The 20083-nt window shown below is 55.5% G+C and overlaps 6 protein-coding genes across 6 annotated transcripts; 4 read left to right on the top strand and 2 right to left on the bottom strand.

Moving 5' to 3' along the window:
• Positions 1 to 1606: 1606 nt before the first annotated feature.
• On the top strand, positions 1607 to 2512 carry BDP55DRAFT_697801 (nicotinamide N-methyltransferase; the record flags this gene model as incomplete). The annotated part of the gene is made up of 1 exon (XM_060577720.1): positions 1607 to 2512. One exon carries the CDS (start codon positions 1607 to 1609, stop codon positions 2510 to 2512), a length of 906 nt encoding a protein of 301 aa, XP_060423989.1.
• Positions 2513 to 4519: 2007 nt separating this feature from the next.
• Positions 4520 to 8207, bottom strand: BDP55DRAFT_563423 (uncharacterized protein; the record flags this gene model as incomplete). The annotated part of the gene is made up of 3 exons (XM_060570240.1): positions 4520 to 7525; positions 7575 to 7984; positions 8042 to 8207. 3 exons carry the CDS (start codon positions 8205 to 8207, stop codon positions 4520 to 4522), a joined length of 3582 nt encoding a protein of 1193 aa, XP_060423988.1.
• Positions 8208 to 8632: 425 nt separating this feature from the next.
• On the top strand, positions 8633 to 11147 carry BDP55DRAFT_680257 (CASP C terminal-domain-containing protein). Its single transcript, XM_060576100.1, has 3 exons — positions 8633 to 8891; positions 8943 to 9110; positions 9157 to 11147. The coding sequence occupies exons 1-3, from the start codon at positions 8768 to 8770 to the stop codon at positions 11097 to 11099; spliced, it is 2235 nt and encodes a 744-aa protein (XP_060423987.1). The 5' UTR covers positions 8633 to 8767; the 3' UTR covers positions 11100 to 11147.
• Positions 11148 to 13095: 1948 nt separating this feature from the next.
• On the top strand, positions 13096 to 14013 carry BDP55DRAFT_563453 (malate dehydrogenase; the record flags this gene model as incomplete). Its single annotated transcript, XM_060570245.1, has 3 exons — positions 13096 to 13303; positions 13368 to 13920; positions 13983 to 14013. The coding sequence occupies 3 exons, from the start codon at positions 13096 to 13098 to the stop codon at positions 14011 to 14013; spliced, it is 792 nt and encodes a 263-aa protein (XP_060423986.1).
• Positions 14014 to 15594: 1581 nt separating this feature from the next.
• BDP55DRAFT_563520 (F-box domain-containing protein) lies at positions 15595 to 18198 on the top strand (the record flags this gene model as incomplete). Its single annotated transcript, XM_060570251.1, has 2 exons — positions 15595 to 16501; positions 16655 to 18198. 2 exons carry the CDS (start codon positions 15595 to 15597, stop codon positions 18196 to 18198), a joined length of 2451 nt encoding a protein of 816 aa, XP_060423985.1.
• A 751-nt stretch (positions 18199 to 18949) lies between these two features.
• BDP55DRAFT_637104 (ribosomal protein L22) lies at positions 18950 to 19882 on the bottom strand (the record flags this gene model as incomplete). The annotated part of the gene is made up of 3 exons (XM_060572962.1): positions 18950 to 19108; positions 19195 to 19596; positions 19880 to 19882. The coding sequence occupies 3 exons, from the start codon at positions 19880 to 19882 to the stop codon at positions 18950 to 18952; spliced, it is 564 nt and encodes a 187-aa protein (XP_060423984.1).
• Between the last annotated feature and the right edge of the window lie 201 nt (positions 19883 to 20083).

The following is a 20083-nucleotide window of genomic DNA, read 5'->3' as shown; positions in this document are numbered from 1 at the left end:
ACGGTGTGTGTGTGTGCTAATTACAAGCATTTTGCACATTGGGGAGAGACACTGGAGAGTAACTTTTGGAGAGAGTGTGTGGATGGTTGGATCTGGGGCAGGGCCACGATCTGGTTTGCGGATGCGGGTGCGAGGGGACGGCACAGAGGCAGCACAGCCACCCGATTGCCTCCGGGGGGGGAGGGTTTCTTTTTTTTTTTTTTTTTCTTCAGTGAGGCCCGGCGGCGGCGGTGGTGGTGGTGCTGATGACGGAGAGGGAGCCCAGAGAGGAGTGGAGCGGAGGGACACCGCTGTCGTCGGGACGCGGGTTTCCTGCGAGTCCCCACCTCGAGTGCTAAGCTTCGGCTACGGGGGGGCCACTCTGCAGCAGTACAGCGATGTGTTTGCACAGCCACCCGCGCTTTTCCCTTCCACTGGGCACTGGGCACTGGGCAGGACCCGCTGACGACGATTTTCTCCGGCGGTGTGGTCCCTGAAAGAGGCCCCCAACGCACCGACCGAGGGACAGCCCAGGCGGGAGAACCTGGAGGGAATAGAAGGAAGGGAAGGAGGAAAAACATCGTGGCCAGTGTGGCTGTGTCGCGGCAGCATCCGCGCGCCGTGATGTTTGCTCCAGGTTCATACCCTGCAGAGCATCCCAGAGGGTATGAAGTAAGAGATAGAGTACCCTTAATAGATACACTATCATCACCAACCTGGATTATCCTGACGGTCTCCTTTCAGGGAAGCTCCCACCTCGCGGTCAACCCTGCCCATCCTACTCCCGGTAATAACAAACATTTTACCCTATACTTACGGAATACTCACTTACCTAAGGACCGGGCAAACTTATGTAAACTCCCCAAGAGGCAGAGCAGTGCCCCTGTGCCGCAATTGCGCGTCTGCATCCCCTACGCCTCCCGTCCCATCTTTTGCGTCCTTTCATGCCGTCGTGAGGCTCAATGACTTTTCATCCCATAATCATTGACATCAGACGCGGACGCGGTTCCTTGAGGCTCTGCTCTGCTCTGATGGGCCATGGCGGCTGTGCGGACGTCCCCTCCCCCCTTCTTCCTCCCGTCGGTGCCACCGCGAGTTTCTTTCGGCATTGACAGACGCCACATTTCCTTCGTCCCGTCTTGTTTTTGAATTGACGTGTTCCCTGTTCGTAGCGCTGCGGTCTCCGTGGTTGTTGTTTTTTCTTTTTTGCCTTTTTTTTTTTTTTTTTTTGCTGTTGAAGTTGCGGTGCCCCATGATGCATGTCACTGTTGACAGATAATTGAGACAAGTATTTTGTGAGTTCGACGGTGGATGGCGGGGCAATTCGACTACCCCGCCATGGGCGTTTATCCTCCTGTCCTTGCAGACGCGCGCCCACACCAAACGCACGCGGGTATCGCAAAGCCGAAAAAAAAGACGGCAATTTGCCAAACTTTTGTTCCGCACTACGCATACCCTCAACGCCACTGCACTTCGACGACACTCTACTCGCGGCATATCGCTGTCGGCTTCGTCCTCGTCGTCGTACTCGGATTCGTTCGGTTCGGTCCTTCTTCCTTCGTTCTCGACCACGGCGCCCTCGCCACCCCGTAACCCCAGCGCTCTTCCTCGTCCCTCCCGTCACACAATGGCGCTCACATCCCGCATCTCCCTTACCGGCCCGCCGGCCGAGTCCCCCGAAGACTACCTCATGTCCTCCCTCGGCGTCATCTTCACCGACGACGTCACGAACCAGCACGGCGACGCCACCAACGGCATCGAGTACACCTCGCCCCACCTCCGCCGGCCCCTCATCTTTGAGCTCGCCGAGCCCGACGCCGCCGACGACCGCAGGCTCTTCAGCCACTACCTCTGGAACTCGAGTCTCCAGCTGGGCGAGCTCGTCGAGGCCGGCACGCTGGGCATAGATACGCCCGTCCCCGTCCGCCTGGGCCCGCCCCTGTCGCACTTTGACGTCCGCGGCAAGACCACCCTCGAGCTGGGAGCCGGCACCGCCCTGCCGAGCATCATGTCCGCCCTCCTCGGCGCAGAACGCACAGTCCTGACCGACTATCCCGCCCCGGCCGTCATGAAGTCCCTCCGCCTCAACGCCACGCGTAACATCGACCCCGCCGTCTCCCCGACGGGCGCCCTCACGGCCCACGAGGTGCTCGTCGAGGGCCACTCGTGGGGCGAGCTCGACGACCCCTTCTCCCTCGCCAACAAGCACGCCTTCGACCGCCTCTTCGTCGCCGACTGCCTCTGGATGCCCTGGCAGCACACCAACCTGCACAAGTCCATCGCCTGGTTCCTCCGGCAAGGCCCCGAGGCCCGTTGCTGGGTCGTGGCCGGGTTCCACACGGGGCGGCCCAAGATGCGCGGCTTCTTCGAGGAGGCGGCCCTGGCCGAGGCCGGGCTGGAGGTCGAGACCATGTGGGAGCGGGACTGCGACGGCGAGGAGCGGGCGTGGGTTTGGGACCGGGGCGTCGAGGATAAGTCGATTCTCAAGAGGTGGTTGACGATCGCCGTGCTTAAACGCAAGGCTGCCGCGTGAAAAGAAGAAAAAGACAAAAAGGGAAAAGGGGAAAAGGAGAGATAACAAAAAAATGTGCCACCACTCCACCAAAACAGCTCGATGAACTACCTGAGTACCGGTCACAGCAGTGGAGAAGGGGGGTTGGTTTTCAACTTATAAGGACCTTTGGTGCGGACCTGAAAAGTCCGCTCTCTATCTCTCTCTCTGGTGCTGAGACATTCCAACGACAGCATTTCTTGATTCAGCTCTAGGCTGCTAGGCTCTAGGCCCTATCCGAAGTACCCGCTCCATTCTCCGGGTGGGAACTTTTGCCTTTTCTTGGCTTCTCGACTCACTCTTCATCTCCTCGGAGAAAGATGGATGAAGGGCGCCCGCGAGGACGACGATGATGGGAGGGGCGTTTGTTTCGCCCGCAATCGGCTTTTTTTTATTTACGCCGGCATAGCAATACCTAGTAGAAAGCAGCAGGAAGCAACCACACACAAGCAGAGAACGCAAAGCAAAAGAAGCAGCTTTGCTGTGCTCGAGGTACGGGTACCAGGCCCGGTGCGGCTGAAAGCCAAGCTCAGAGAGGTTTGCGCCCTACGGATACGATCCCCATGGGGGGAACGGGGGGGGGGTTCTATCCTATTTTCAGCTTGAGCGTAGCCCCCGATTTTCGACTCTTGATTGGCTCAATGTTAGACATTGTGGCTTGGTCCTAGGCCGCCCCCTTTTCTCAAGATCTTGCTGGGGGGGGGGGGACTTTTGACGCTTTGGAATCATCGAATCCGTCGTTGCTGTTCTCCTAGGTTTGGAGGTTTTCTTACCCGACTTTTGCTGGAGTAAGCTCTTTTGGGCGTGGACCCGGAGGGCCCAGGTGCAACGAGTATTTGAGTTAGATGTCTATGGCCGATGGGCCGGGCGAGGGCTATGAGTGGGAGAATCGTAGAGTGAAGTGCATTATGCTCGGATGGAATCCCTCGGGGGACGGAGTTTGGTCCGAAAGGGGGCCTGGCCTAGGGATTAACAGGACTGAATCCGTCAAAGTTATTCACGCCGCACCATCGATCTTTTCCCCATTGTATGCCTCTATTGTCTACCTCTTTCCAGCATCGTAATCAACTCTATTGCACTCTGTTCCCCGTGGCTCATCCAAGCATCCACACATCCATCGTGCATTCTTCCCATTTTCGTATCAGCTCCACCATCTGCGCATCTCTTCCTCAGTCCCATTTCCAAGCCTCACATGAGACATGACATCCAAGACTTGATCAGTAACCCTTTATTCGTCTTCCGTATTGTCATTGGTAATAGCCATCCCATATCCCGGTCATATTGGATCTGTTCATGGCAAGGAATGGGAAGCTCGAGCCGTGGCAGCTGGAACGAAACAACACTCTTACATGCCTCCAACCCACACTTTCAGATTCGCTTTCGCGAGACGAACAGGACCCGAGGAGCTGAGAAAGCAGATTGAGGTAGGTAGGCTGATATCAGCCCGGTGTGAGCAACGTCTCCTTGCGTCAAGCTTGGCACTTCCCCGTGGTTGGTAAACAAGCGCGAATACTATGGCCTGTATACCTACCTGCCTCCCCGTGACCGGATGCAGCGGCTTTGGCGGAGGTCCAAGGGGCCTTTTCGGTTCCCATCGCCACTGATACTTATCTAGCTGCTTTCCTTCCTCGTTCATGCTGGCGACATAGCGTCCCTTTTACCCTAACCCTAAGTCGCCGTATTGGTTAGAGCTTTGCGACTCTTGATTGCGTCGGGCGGCGGCAGTGACGCTCTCGTAGACGACGCTCCAACAGCATCGTGGCTAATTGGGGCATCAGAGCGTCTCGTCCCCTGTCAGCATCTTTGCTGTTGAGGACAAGCTCGTCCGGTATTACCTGCCAAGTTACCGGAAAAGACGAGGAACAAAGTTATACAAGGGCATCATCATTATCGTGCTTTCTCCTGCCTTTGATATGCTTGTCCTCTACGGACCAAGTCTACTCTACATCAAACATGAGCCCTCCTCGAATCCAAGGACACCAACCACGGCTAATTAGGCGCCTCAATCGACGGACCCTTTTCATCCACCTTGACAATCAAGTCATGGTTCACCCTCAGATTCTCCGCCGAGCTGAGGGCCTTCGTGACCGTCGTCTCGTGTCTCTCCTGCGTAATACGCCGCAAAGCCGTCATCAAGAACCCGGCCACGACCTCCACGGACCACTGGTCGGGAATCAGCGCCAGGACATCCTCGACATCGAACCAGCCCCCGAAACGCTCGAGCAGTGCGCCCGTCTGCTCAATCTGGTCGCTGACGTCCTGTATGGCGAGGAACTCGCCGAGTACGGCCCGGAACAGCCGCGCTTGCATGTCGTGCGTCGGCGTGCTCTCCCGCCGGCCATCCGGGCGGGTGTAGATGCTCGAGCCGCCGCGCAGGCAGTACGAGACGGCCGTATCGTAGTCGCCCAGCTTGTGCACGAGGAGCCGGATGGCGTCCTCGTGGCGCCTTTCGCGTCCGTCGAGGATGATGGTCTCTGGGACGAGAAGCTCGTCCGGCAGCGCCGATATGCGCTCCCTGATGGCGGCGGCGTCGTACTGATGAGCACCGCCCAACAACTGTAGGAGCCGCAGCCGGCTCTGCCAGACCTCGTCGTCTTCGGGAGCGTTGTCTGTGAGGAACTGTCGATATGTCGGTTTCGGAGCCTGTAGTGCTCTATAGGATGTGTACGTGCCGGCGAATGCGTCCCGGCTTTCTTGTGACGTCTCTAGATCGCTGAGGACAATGTCCAAGTAGTAGGCAATCAGGTCGTTGACATAACCAGTGTGGCCCTTGCCAAAGACGAGATGCTCGAGGTAGTACTTGACGGCGTCGGGAGCTTCTTCACGAAGGATGGCAACGACTTCTGCCGGCTCAAAGCCGGGCGCCTTGCCCTTATCTTCTGCAAAAATTTGCACGCCCAGCTTCGGGTTGCGGCTCGCGAGCCAGACACCATACTCCCTGACAAGGGCCTGGCTGCTGATCTTTGTGAGATACTCGCGGACGCGCTGTTCTCCATCCTGCAGCTCACCACCAGAGTCGGCCTCACCCTCAACGATGCGCCGCCAGGTCGCCAGCACGTCGCCCGCCATCTTGCGACTTTGATATAGTCGACTGAGTACGAAGAGGCGGTGGTATGACTCTAAAAGCGAAGCAGCTCGATCGAAGCAGTCTACGCCCTTGTCGACGACGTCGTACAGCTCTGATCGGACAGAAGAACTCTTCCTTGCCAGGCCCATAGGTGAATTCTGGTCGAGCTCGAGGAGAACCAACAACAATGCGGCATCGACGGTCCGGAACACCTCGCTCTCGTCTGCAACACTGCCGAATCCCTTCTTCTTTCTCCAAGCGGCCAAGAACCGTCGCAGAAACTGTACGACTTTACTGTCGAGGTCCCCTATTGTATGACTGTCTTTGTGAAAATGCTCGCTTTCCAAGTAGTTCCCTGTCGTTCTCTTGACGCCGCCAAAGATCCAGATGCCTCTTCGGCTCTCAACGATCTCGTTCCGTAGACCGGGTATCAAAGACAAGACAACACGAGGATCCAGGCTACTCTCCACCAAAACTTCCTCTAAGGCGTTCAACTCTGCATCTGTGAAAGGCGCCGCCTCTGTTACATGCAACAGGTTGGTGAGGAGAAGGACACCAGCACGCTGGCGCAGGTAGCTGAATGTCACAAACTCTAGCTCCGACTTGGCATCCTGCCCTCTGAAAGAATTGAGTACTGTGAAAATCGCACGCCGATTGAGCCTGGCGGGGTCTGAGGTTCCATCTTGCTCGCATGCAGCTTCGAGTCGGGCTTCCAGCCGAAGCAACATGGGATTCCGAATCGCCCACCAGATATGATCCCCCGCCCATACTGCTATCCTCGAGTTGGCATTTGCCAATCGTCTTGCAAACTCACTCTCTTCGGCGTTTCGGTTTTCTTCCCACCCTTCAGGTAATGCGTCTTCTTCCTGGGAGTCGACATCACGCTCAAAGAGTTCTCGTTCTTTGGTCATCTGCTCCAGAGATGATGCGGTGCGAGAGTCTGCACTTCTCGGTGAAAATATCGGGTTTTCGGCAAGTCCTCCAGGAAAAGGGGAAAACTTTCTCTGGCAAAGTCTGCCGACAATCTCTTCAAAATGGGTCTCATCGGAGCCCATCAGCGAGCGAATACCCAAAGGTGTCGTTTCATCTCCTCCTGACGTTTCCGTCTCTAACCACCATTTGGATGTTTCCGGGTCCGCCCCGTCCGAATCCCATCTCTGGATTTCCAGCCCATGACGAAGCCCTGCTTCCGAGTCCTTTGTCATGGATGCAATGACATATCCCTCCTCGTCCTGTTCCAGTGCCATCCTCGACGACGCCTGATTAGATGAACCGCCGTCAACTACCACTTCCCGAGGATATCTGTCAAACTCGACAGTCGGCCTAGTTGGGTCCCCATCTAGATTCACAAACATCCCGATGCCGGGGTCCAACGGTCCGGTTCCAGTGACAAGTAGAAATTCTTCGGCTGTTGGCGAAACAATGTGGGGTTTGAGGAAGACGGGAGCCGTCTTTGTTGGTGAGTTCTCTGAGCGTGCAGTACCAGGCGCTGCTGGAAGGGGCTTGTCTGTTTGTGGCGGCGGCAAGGGACCTTCACCCGAAGGTCTTGGACTCATAGATGGAGTTGGCGGTGACGAGCCTTGATGAGCGCTGTCATCAGCGCCTCGAGGGCTGAGGTCTCTACGTCCACCACTGAGTAGACCGCCGAGGCTCGTGCTTCTAGCATGGCCGTGAGGGTCACCAGCGGACAGAAGTGGCCGGTTGTGAGCGGCTGAGGCACTTCTCAAGATACCGCCATCAACACTCCCAGCAATGTCTTGAGCCTGGCCTATTTCGCCCGCAGGCTGTGAGTCGTCCAAGGAGGATATGGTCATAAGCGGGATTCTAAGCTGCCTGCCAACATCGAGCAAGGAGTAACTCCGTGAATCAGCAACGCAGGCAATCGAATCACGACGGATCGATATTGTAGTTCCGGGCACGTCAATGTTCTGACCAGCGGTTAGTCATTAATTGCCTACATGCCGAGGCATTGCGTACCTTAACTGCTCTTGCGACCTCCCCGATCCTCACAACCTGAATCCTTCGCAGTAACGATAGGAGAATGAATACCCCTGCAGCGGGTTCGTCAACATCATCTTGGGGATCGTTCAAGTCCACGCCGCCGACCCAATTGCAGTTCTTGACCTGCGTAGTGCCGAATACAGGGCTAAACTCGGGTAGAGAGTAGAAGGTAACGGTCTGGTTGCAAAGCACACAGGCCTTCCCGACTTTCGGCAGAAGAAGAATCTGTTGAATGCCCGGATGGGAGTTGCTGGTCTCGGCAAAGGCCGGCCGCAGACGCGAGGCAAGTATAAAAGATGGTCGTCCGGCTGGATCGGCAGGGTCGGCTGGGATCTGGACAAAGTGAAGCAATTCGGATGCGCTCGTGCCGATGTATAAGTTGTGGTCTGGTGGCAAAATGGTCAACACCGCCATGAGCCAGAGAAGGAGGCACGTCTACCTACCTAGGTATTCAACACAATTGATCTTGGTCCCTTCGGCAGCGCCATCTGCCGACAATGGCACATCCTCCAATAATGTACGCAAGACAAAGGGCCCGTCATTGCGGGCGATCGCATTGGAGCTCCCAGACGCAGAGGAGGTCTGGCCGTCTGGATCCTCGGATGCCATGTTAAATCAGTCGTGCTATCATGAGTGCCGTAATGCCATTGTCGATTTCATGCGACGGTTGTCTCGAGGCGGCGAAAGGGACGTCCTGCTGGGAATATGATGCAGCTGGGAAGCTCCCAAGCTTGGCTGGTAATCTGGTGACATGGAGTCCAGGCTGCCTAGGTACCGGTAGCCACTTTAGGTACCTTACCTCTAGCTAACCAGAGGCGGATTACGTAGGCCTCCAGCTGTCCTGGGTGCGCTGTGCTACGAAAGGTACTAGCGCAGGCATGTGCCTGGGGCGGCCCCGTAGGGACGGAAACGACCAGCTGTCGCTGCCTCTGAACCCCTGCATTCCATGCGCAGCCAATCAAGTTGCTGCCCGGAAAGGGAACACGTTCCCCGAACCAGCGAGCTCAGTCGAAACACTTTCGATCTGTACCGAACGACAACAGCTACATCGGACACCGGCGGATTGAAACAACTCCCCAACCCCGCCGTCATCCTCGACTTCTTGGATTTCCATGGGCTTCAGGTGATGAAGTGATCATCCAAGTTGCGACCAAGAAACCCGACTCAACATGGCAGACGTAGAATCCGTCCTGGCGGCCAATGCCAACGCGCCACAGCCAGTCGCATCTTCAGACACTCCCAACTTGCCCGAGGGCGGCAACAAGTTCCAGCATGCCATCTCGGCCTGGAGAAGTGAGCAAGAGCCTTGGATATAGCTTTGGAAATGAAGCCTAACCAAGCTAGCTATCGACTACACGAACCTCGTCGCGAACCTCGATAACACTGCCTCCGAGATCGTCACCTACCAGCGAGACTCAACTGTCCAGAGAAAGGAACTAGCCCAAAAGACAAAGGACTTCAGAAAGCTCGATGATACAACAAAGCTGGGCGAAATCAAGGGGCTGTTGAAAGGTAGGGAATCTTCATGGCCGAAATGTTACTCTCACTAAACGGATAGCGTACCAAACTTTCATCGATCTCCTCACGAATCATTCAAAGTCAATCAACTCGGCCTTCCTCCAGACATATACATCCTTATCCGATGCGCCCGATCCTTACCCGCTGCTTGAGGCATCGGTCGACTCTATGCTCGTATCCGAAGACACTCTGCCGAAGCTGACTGAGGAAAATCAGCACCTACAAAAGTCTGTCGCTAAGCTGACGACCCAGCTAGAGGATACCGAGAGCAAGCTGCAGACAGAATCTGCCGCGAAGAGGGAGCTCGAAAACAATCTGGACAGCAGGGTGAAGGAGGTGGAGGCGTCATGGGTGGCAGTCCTCGACGAAAAGAAGGACAACTGGGCCGCGAAAGAGAAGACGTTGGAAGAGAAGGTTGAAAACCAGGAGCGCCTGCTCACCGAGATCAAGGCGAGCTACGAAGTCAACCAGCGCCTCGGCAAGACAGATGATGGTGATGCGGAGGGCCAGGCAGGCCACGTCACCAGTGCCGAAATCGAGATGCTTCACTCAGACCTTGACCGGACCAGTCAGCGGCTGGCCGAAATCGAGGCCCGGAACGAGCAGCTGCGACTGGAACTGGCACAGGCAAAGTCATCCGCGACTACTCAAACGCCCACCTCGTTGGAGGACGACCCAGCTTACATGCGCATGCGATCGGAAAACTCATCACTTATCCGGAAGCTCGATGCTGCCAGGGTCGAAAAGGAGGGGCTTAAGCGCGATCTGGACTCCAGACTGCGCAGCTTGGAGAGAGAGGTTGGCCTGCTCAAGGAGGAAAGGGACAATCTGAAGTCCAAGGTGCAGAAGTGGAGTGACTACGACGACGTGAAGCAGGAGCTTGAGGTACTCAAGAGCATCGAGTTCTCCACGGGCGATGATGATGATGTCAAGGATGTGGTCGAAAGTGCCACAGAGTCCAAGGGCCAGAGCGACACTTTGGAGAAACTTCTCTTGGCACGAAACAAGAAGCTTGGCGACGAGCTGACCATTCTGCGTGTTTCCCACCAGGACTTGCAGACCAAGCTATCTGACCTCCAGGAGGATATGTCGCGGACGAACATGGACCTCGAAAAGTCGCAGAAACTGAACGAACGACTCGAGAACGACCTCGCGACGCTGCAGTCAGAGTCGTCCAACGCTTTCCCTTCCGGCGCGTCGGTGGCAGGGACATTCAACCGCTACGCCCCGTCAATTGCACCGGGACGGAGGGGAGGAGGTGGTGGAGGAAGAGTTTCGCCAACATCGTCCATCATCAGCGGAATCGACCCCCGTATGAGTGGTGGCGGGGAGCCCATGGGCGGCGGCTCCGGCATCCTGCCAATGATCACAGCCCAACGTGACCGTTTCAAAAAGCGAATTGCCGAACTAGAGAGCGAACTGTCGGACACGCACCGCACCGTCTCGCAGCTGAGACAGGAAGTATCAGCTCTTCAAAAGGACAATCTCAGTCTTTACGAGAAGACGAGATACGTCTCGACATACAATCGGGCCGGGCCTTCAGCGACGTCGTCTTCGGCGGCATTCTCGTCTAACCCGAACCCTTCAACGATTTCCATTGGAGGCAGCGGCAGCCCGGGAATTACAATGGACAGATACAAAAAGGCATACGAATCGAATATTTCGCCATTTGCCGCTTTCCGAGGGCGGGAGTCTGCCAGGGCCTACAAACGAATGAGCTTCCCCGAACGGGTAGTGTACTCAGTAACGCGAATGGTGCTGGCTTCTCGGACTAGCAGAAATCTATTTGCGGCATACTGTGTCGCGTTGCATTTGCTCGTTTTCTGCTCGCTGTACTGGCTCGGTACGGTGGACGTGGAGCAGCATGCCAGTAACCTGGGCAGGTCGGTAGTAGGAGCCGCCGCCGCGGGCGCCGGGGGCCTCAAGGGAGGGGCCGGAAACGGCCACGGCGACTGGCAAGAGGAGGGGTTCAGCGGGCACTAGGCGGTGGTCAGTAAGGTGTCTGCTTGGAAGTTGACGAGAGGAGGGGGGGGGGGGGGGGGGGGGGGGGGGGGGGGTGAAGCGAGGTGGATGTCGATTAAGCCAGCGACGAACGGCTAGGTGCGCGAAAACTGTATGCATAAAACTTGTTTTTCACCGACAACTGTACGATTTGGCGTTGGGGCATGTGGTATGAACTGTGGCACTACTTTAACTTAGCTTGGTGAGGGAGGGGATCTTGTCAGAATACAGATGCCAGATCACTTTGAAAACCTAGCTACCGGGGATGAGCGGGAACTTCTTCCCATGATCCGAGATCATCTGGGCGAGATCATACCCTTACCTTAGATGCCGTCAAGCAGCGTGGGAAGCGTGGCTCCCCCCACCGAGTCCACCACGATGCTATTCTAGGTTATTTCTTTCCCGCTTCGACCTGGGCAGGCGTGGCAGGCTAGCTAGCTTGCTCCAGTTCCCGAGCTGCCATTCAATTTTTTTTTAATTTTTTTTTTTCTTAAAAAAAAAAAACGAAAGAAACAGCCAGACATTTCCCATTCGACGAGGGGGGGCCTCGTTGACGCTGGCCCGTCTGCGCGGCCCGGATGGAGCATATGACCTTGCAACCAATGAAAGGCTGTCGCGGCCCTTGGTGGAAGCGCGGCAAAAGCAAGCCTTGGATGTACAAGAGCGGGTACATGCAACGTGGGCGCGTCGCCGGGCTAGAGACGGGTACAACTTTTGTAGGGTGCAACGAGGGTGGTACCGTCCCTGGTTAATCTGCAGTTGGGCCTATCAAGTGTAAGGGTTGACGCGATGTCTTGTTGCTATTTCAGGTTTCTAGCCGCTCTGGCTCGCCATTTTGAAGGGACACACACATGGGGATACACACATATACACACACTCGGTCAAAGTCCAGATGAGGCAGGCCTCGTCTTTCATTGATGCTCACCATATTGATGCGAGTGAACATACAGTGGAACAAGGACAAAGGCGGACTGGAAATTTCCATCTAATAGGGTACAGCTGTTGATGTTATGTTTGCCAAGGTATAGTTGACAGAAGATAACCTGCATTGTCTTCACTCGCTTCTTCCTTGTTGTGTTCAAAATGACCACTCCGCCAACGTAACTACCCAAGCTAAGTGACCCAGGCTCGACTCGAGCCCTTGGAAGACAAAGTACGGCCATGACCTCGAGTCCTCGAGTCCTGGGCAGAAAGCACAACACCCTCAAAACGTGGAGCGCGTCGCTACCTGTCACCACACAACGAGGCCATTCGAAGCGGGCCGGGCGCTTGCATCTCCCCTGACCCCGGCGAAGATCGCCTGGGCATCCACACCCGCTGGTATTACTTGCATCTCGCCCTTCCACTCATTCGTCCTCGCCAGACCCCCCCTCACTCTCCATCCTCGTCCTCATGTCCTCTCCCGCCCGTCGTACGGTTGCATGGCATGGCGGCTGCCAGTCTTTTGGCCATGGGAGCCGCTGCGAATACCGAGCCCGTTGCCTCGCACACCACGGCGGCAGACCCTCCCCTCCTCCCCCGGCTATCCTTCTCCCCCCGCCATCTTTTTTTGTAACCTTGATACCATGCCATTCTGGGCAGGTAAGGAACCTAGTGCCCTAACGAGATGCATTGGTGGCCGTTCTTTGCCGCCGGGTGTGGAAGTGATTTGAGGATGCCGTGGTATATTAAAAATGGCTGCCCGCTTTCACTACGGAACTTGTGTAGCCCACCCCATCTCCACGGTTCATCTCATATATCGAGAGACGAGTCTGCTTCCCTTTTTTCTTGAGTCTTTTCTAGTTCTCATTATTTCCTAGTCTCGTATTTCATTGGTTCAGTTTGGGTTTTTCTTGCTTGACATTTGGTTCGATATTTCCACTCTTCTGGGGAACGAAGCATAATCACCAACACCAACAACCGAACATCATCGAATACCTTGACATCGCCCCATCTACTCCACGTTGCCAACCAACAACACCCATCACATATAACCAACATGCGTTGCTCAACACTGTTGGTGCCGGCACTGGTATCCCTTGCTCTCGCTGCGCCAACCTACCCCACGCTCAACCTCCAAGCCGCGTTGCCGGGTAGCATCGAACAAATCTCCGAGTACTTCAACATGCTGGCAACCAAGGTTCAGGCCACAAAGTATCTGTCCACCGCACCAGTCTGCGACCTCTCCACGGCTAAGCTACCTGAAGGTGAGTCGAGAGAGCCCCCGAAAACCTGTAAAGACCTGTCTTATACTTACACCACATGACCCAGCCGCAACCGAGACTCTCGGCAAGCCCAGAGAGGGCCTATTCCTCATGCACATCGCCATCGGCCGCGGAACCCAGAACTACACCTGCGACACCAGCAACGCAACAGCAGTCCCCGTCGCCACTGGCGCCGTCGCGACGCTCTTCAACGCCAGCTGCGTGGGCTCCCTGTACCCGGACCTGCTCGACAAGCTGCCCGTCGTGGCCATGGACTTCAACCTCACAGAGGAGGAGACGAACCGCCGCCTGGGACCGAGCAACCTCGTCATCTCGGGCCATCACCACTTCACCGGCAAGGGCGTCCCGCTCTTTATGCTCGAGAACGACGGCGCGTCCGTCGGGGACTCGTACTGCGCCAAGAACGCGTCCATGCCCGCGCCCCTCACGGCGCAGTCCGGCCAGCACGGCGAGGCGGCGGTCCCCTGGCTCCGGCTCCGTACCGTCGAGCCCAGCACCGGGGACGTCCAGGAGGTGTACAGGATACACACTGTCGGAGGCAGCGCGCCGGCTTCGTGCCAGGGCCAGGCTGCTACGATTGAAGTCCAGTACGCTACACAGTATGTTGGAACCAAACCTTGATTGAAGTTGTATGACACGTGTGACTTACATGAAGCTTTAGATACTGGTTCTTCTCTGGCTCCGCTCAATAAGTCGGTCATGTCATCTACCCTTGAATCAGCACCCATTTTATCAAACACTTGTTATGATTCGAAGGCGTTGGAGGTGTTTTTTGGGTTGCGCAGAAGTATGTCATAGTTGTTTCTTATTCGATATACCATCATGTATTCCCACGGCAGTTTGTAGGTCATTATCTTATCGATGAACCTCTTATGCTGTGGCTGGAAATTAGGTCGGCCAGTAGACTGAAGCCGCTAGATAACACTCGTAATGGAATGGTCGTCTGTTGAATTTTGTGCTGCTCATTGAGGTGTTTATACTCATGGAGGAGTGGAGAGGGGGGGGTTCCTCAGTTCATACAGGTAGTGAGACCAACTACGTGAAGGAGTCACGGCATGATTATGAATCTGGCGTCTTTGGTCATACTTCGTCAATATGGAGTCATACTTGACCGATATGGTGGCCATCCTCAGCGAGAATGGCTCACCGCACACATAAGATGGGTGAATTAATGGATGACCTGTAACGCTGAGTGAGTAATTGAGTGCACGTCCTAAAGGGATAAGAACGTTGGAATAGTGAGGTGAGTGAGATGACAGTTGGAAGGCACGAAGGAAGAATCAGTAACGGGCAGGCGCATTTCAAGTCCAAGGTAAGGTACTCCATAGACCCTGACCAGATCCACCTAGCCCCGGTCCTTGCTGCAAGCACCCCGCTAAAAAGCACAGCGTCCTTGCCAAACAATCCCATGTTGAACGCCTGGAAGGGCTGCGGTACGGAGTAAGGTACGGAGTACTTGCTGATCCCTAGGAAAATACCCCACTCTAGGGCCACATGCTGATCCGAGTAGCCAATGGTGTAGCTTCTTTTGTCTGAGAAGACGCTAAAAGGTGGTCCCACAAACCTCCGAGCCGGGCACCTGCCACCAGTGACTTCACTCTTTCTTCGACTCCTGCTTCAGCGCTTTGAAGAGAAATTCCATAGACTGTCACCTCTCCACTGGGTTTTTTTATCCAATTCAACTTCGACCAGCCCACTTCAACCAAACATCTCTTTGAGCACAATCGTTCACATTGATTATTGCACATCGTCAATAGCCAGGTAAGCAAGCAGAAGATAGTTCCTTCATCATCACATCATGCCTAATTCTCTAGCCAAGACGATTGTGCGCCTTGCGATTGCGACGGCGACGAATTGCTCAGTTCGCCGCTACTCGCTCTCACCTACGCAATTCCTCGACTTTATCGATTTTTTTTGATTTTTTTTTTTGCATTCGACCGAGCGCTCCTCCAGCCACCAATTACAATTATCCAGCGAACCACTCATTGCGGTCAATAATCAGCATTCGCTCGATTTATGGGACAGGCCACTTTCAATCACAAATTATCACAGTCTCCCATTCCATTGCCCGAACCGTCCGATCCAACAGCCGACCACGGAGCGATCGAGGAGTGCTGAGCTCCTTCGCCTTTGTCCACCGAGTCTTGACAACCGACACCAAAGCCCAGCCAAGCTTCCCTATGCTTGGTTAATCACCGGTCGAAATGAACAGAAGGGCACCTGCTGCTTCGGAAATGCCCCGCAAACGCCGGCGGATACGAGGACCAAGTGCCATGGCTTCAGACCCTCCCCAGCTCACCTGGCCCACCAGCCAGGTCCCGGTCGAGATCTTTGACGAAATCACTACCTACCTGTCCCGTTCGGATGTCAAGAACCTCCGCTTGGTCAATCACGAGTTCGACAAGATGATCTCTTCCAAATACTTCCGCAACGTTGTGGTTCCTTTCCGGTCCGAGATGTACAAGGCGAGAAAGCAAAAGTACCTGGATGACGGAGGCGCAGCGCAGCCTCAACTCGGAGTGGACACTCTCTTCTCCGGCGGCATGCGTATCTTCCAGTCCTTCGGCGAGCACATCCTTCGATTTGCCTTGTCGCTCGAGCTGGACGAGGAGAGCCTTGCCTACCCTCCCATCAAGCCGACCCAGAAAGTCGTTACCTCGTACTGGGGTATTTACCGCTGGCCTCACGAGTCGTACAACCGGTATGCGGAACTTGAGGGGCTTGAGCAGACTGCCGATGAGACAGCGTCCATGACAGAGGCCTTGAAGTGCTTGGTGAGGGTTCAGGAACTTGGGCTCTGTTGCGATGCTGGACTGGGCTACCTTCTTGGACCCGACCAGCAGTTGGAGAGCCCTCCCCTGCCGCATCCGGTCTTTGGCCTCCGCAATCTACGATACCGAAACCTGCAGCGACGCCTGGCCCGAGACGATTCGGACTCTATAAATGCCCGAAAGCTCGCCTTTGAGAGTCCTCGAGATTTCAAGTATACCGTACTGGAGGCCATGGTCAAGAATGCCGGGTACACGCAAGAGCAGGCTAAGGACGCTATTGCTATACTCTTGAGCACTGAAAATGTCTCACTGTCGAATATCGACTTTGACGAACGTACCGCCGCTGCTGCCGCCGCTGTCGCGGCCGCCAATGCAGCCGCCCATGCTGCCCAGACCAACGCTGAAGCTCGTGCCGATTTGATTGTTCACACCACTCCTCAGAACATCCATAACCTCGCCCAAATCTTACTCCAAAATCAACCTCCCCCGTTCATCAACGCTCATGACGCTGAGGATCCCGAGCATGATGACGAAGTTGCTGAGGCAAACGCTGAGGCGAGAGCGGCGGCCAATGTGCTTAATGAGCTCACGGCGGTCCATCCACTACAACCTAGAAATCTGACTAGAGCCCAGAAGGAGATGCTGCTAGAGCTGGAATGGGCACACCGAGCCCTCATTCAATCATACGTCCTCGCCCTCATCGACAACGCTCGGATGAATAGCTTCAGTTCTTTGACGACCCTGACGATCGCCAAAATTCCCAGCAGCCACGTCTACATGTTTCAAAGGTCGGATTTCTGGCAGAGCCTGCCCAACCTTACCAACGTTGCTCTTGCTGTTGTAGCCGACTGGCGTCAGATATCCAAGGTCGCTCCTGGCTGTGTCGAGGACAACCCCGTCTCGCCCGTAGAGGCGGTGAGCAAGGTCTACCGCCTGCTGCAAGACCATATCTCGACACAACCCAACATCAAATTCCTCCATTTTGAGTGGATTTGTGGTGGCGAGTTTGCACCTGGCATCACTCAGCGGAACCAATACGTGCTTCCCGCCCCATTCTGCTCGCCGTCGCAGATGATACACCATGCAGGTGCCAAGTCGCCCGAAACCTTGCTCACTCTACCGCACATCAGACACCTGTCGCTCAAGAACTGCTACTGGGCGCCGCACGTCTTTCTACAGGTTCTGCGGACAATGGGAACCCAGTCTCTGGAAAAGCTAGAACTCGAAAGTGTTTCTCTCACGGGCGCGCCCATGAGAAACCTTCCCGAGATCGGACAGGCACATGGACAAGGCCAGGCTCACGGTCATAATCAGCTACCGGCGCTGCCGCCGGCTCCTATGCATCTCCAAGCCAACGCGGCCTTCGCAGGTTTGCCAGTGGTTCCGGCCGGAGTGGTGGTCCCTCAAGGCCCGCTGCATGCTCCTGGCGTTTTGCCGGCGCATCTGATTGGCATGATGCAGCAGCAAGCTCTTCCGCAAATCGCCAATGTGGCGAACAACGCGGCGCCTCCTCCGCCTCCATCCGACCCATTGGCCGGCTGGAGTAGAATGCGACTAAGACAGCCACGACTGCTGTCTTGGGCTGGCATCATTGAACGTCTCGCACCGACTCCGCCGATTCAAGAGATCATGGTTGGCCAAGATGACGAAGATGACGAAGAGGATTGGGTGGACGATTTTGTACGAAAGGATGAGGGATTCTCGCTGTTGCCGCGGCCACACAGTCTCGTCAGGGAGAAGGATTTGCTCAGCATTCAGCACATCTCGCTCAAGTCCTGCGGCTACGCAGTCTTGGACACCCCCACGGTTGACAATCATAGTATCATGCCAACCAACACCCCTTGGCAAGAGCCTTCGGAAGTGACTTCGCGTCGACGGGAGCTTATGCCCTTCATGCAGGCCTGCGGCGACAGGCTGGCGGCTAAGATCACCAATTACCTGAACAATCAGGAGCACTTCAACCTTTCGACTGCGTTCGGTATGGATACGGAGTGGACTGGTGTGTACGATGAGGATGTCATTGAAGCTGCAAAGAGGGATGGTATCGTTCATCCTGGAAGAGGACGATTCACGGGTATGATTACCAAGATGGCAGAGCAGGTTTGAGCTGGACTGCTTGGTTACGATGAACACTGTATAACGATTGGGATTTGGGTGGGCCGCAGGAGTCTTTGGTTTTTTCGGCGTTTTTGGCAAAAGATACCACGGACTCAAAATTGGGACGGATGGACGGGCGGGATAATGACTGGATGAACCCATAACTACGTAGATACCTTATAGTAGGAAGACAACAAAATTTGGTAACTCCGTCATCGCCGCTATTGCGTTTGAGGCAGGTCCACTCTTTGAGTGTTGAAATTGACGGAGACGGAATGGCTCTACAGATCAACCATGTGGACGAATTCCTAGAGGCGCGTTTACTCGAAGACTCAGGAAGTACATTATGCTATCTCATCACAAGGACGACTTTTGGGGTGATTGATTTAGAAGCAGGCCAAAATTGAATGCATTTCCTCGTAACCGTTTGACGCCGATCACGATAGCTAGGTTGGGGGGGAATCATTGTTGCATGTTTGTTTATTGGTGGCCCATGCAGACCGTTGCGCGTGTGAATTCGCATGCCAATCCCTAAATGCCATGAGACCATAGCCTTCCTGTACACCAGCATATGAAAAGCCGCAAAGTTCTTTTTTTGTATTGAATCAACGCATCCATCAACCCAAGACCATCCATCCCAGGGGGGTGTACCGCGTTTGTCCACACTTCGCGCCGACCCTTTTTGCTCACGTCATGAACCGCACACGCCACAAAAATCGAAGACCGTCTTTAACTTAGAAAAGAGGTGATGGGAATTCGTTTATGCGGCAGTGATGGCCTGGCGGGTACGGGTACCACGCTGGCGGGAGTTGAGGCGGACCTCCTCGCGACCGGCGACGGCCTCGGACTTGGCGACGACCTCCTCGCCCTCGGTGAGGATGAGCTCGATGTGGCAGGGGTTGGACATGTAGGGGTTAATCTGTGACATGTGTTAGTCTCGCCAAAGTCTTGTCGATTCTGGGCTCTCCTCTCGCGCTGAGAGGAAATCAAGTGGTAAAAACATACGCGACCGTGGGCACGGTATGTGCGTCTCCGTTGCTTGGGGGCCTGGTTGACCTGGATGTGCTTGACGACGAGGTTGCCGGTGTCGAGGCCCTTTGCGTCGGCGTTGGACTCGGCGTTCTTGAGGAGGCCGAGGAGGAACTCGGCCGACTTGACGGGCCAGCGGGCCTTGGTGACGCCAAAGGCCTTGCCCTGGGCGGTGCGGCCGATGGAGCCGGCGTAGCGGCGGAAGGGGACGGCCTCCTTCTTCTCGGAGACGTTCTCGAGGAAGGTGACGGCACGCTGGAGCTTCCAGCCGTTGATGGCCTGGGCGGTCTCGCGGGTGTTCTTGAAGGACACACGGAGGTAGGAACCGCGCGAGCGGGCCGACTTCGCGGGGGCGATCTCTTGAGCGGCGTAGCGAACCTAAAAGTGGTGACGATTGTGTCAGTTTGACAGGTTCTGCACGAAAACGACGTGCTCCCATGTGTTCGATGTATCTTTCTATTCCTCCTCTTCGTCGACCATTACGAGTGACATAGTTGAGTCACAAGTCCAGTTTTTTTCGACATCGTGAAATTTCGACCCTCTTTCGACGAGGGGCAAGGGAATCGTCTCGGCGGCTGCGACAGGGTCGAAATTTCGTCGATTTCACAAAATCCTCCTCTTCGTCGACGTAGACACGGGGGAAGGCGGCAGAGCGACTTACCATCTTGATCGTTGGGTGTGGTGATGGTTTCGGTGGTCGGTCGGTGGTCGGTCGTGGGCTGGCTGTCAAAGTGAGGTTAGAAGAAATTCACAACTTTCGTTGACCCTAGCCCTCCTGCGCCGGGTTGGCTCGCTTGCGGATCGGGAAACGGCAGGGGGGTCGGCCTTAGGGTTCCGCAACCCTATGGGGTAAATGGACGATTTC

The sequence above is a fragment of the Colletotrichum godetiae genome (assembly GCF_030913485.1).
Source record: "Colletotrichum godetiae strain CBS 193.32 chromosome Unknown BDP55scaffold_63, whole genome shotgun sequence".
Classification (NCBI taxonomy): Eukaryota; Fungi; Ascomycota; class Sordariomycetes; order Glomerellales; family Glomerellaceae; genus Colletotrichum; species Colletotrichum godetiae.
Note: the sequence above shows the minus strand (reverse complement) of the source record. Positions and strands in the feature narration are given on the sequence as shown.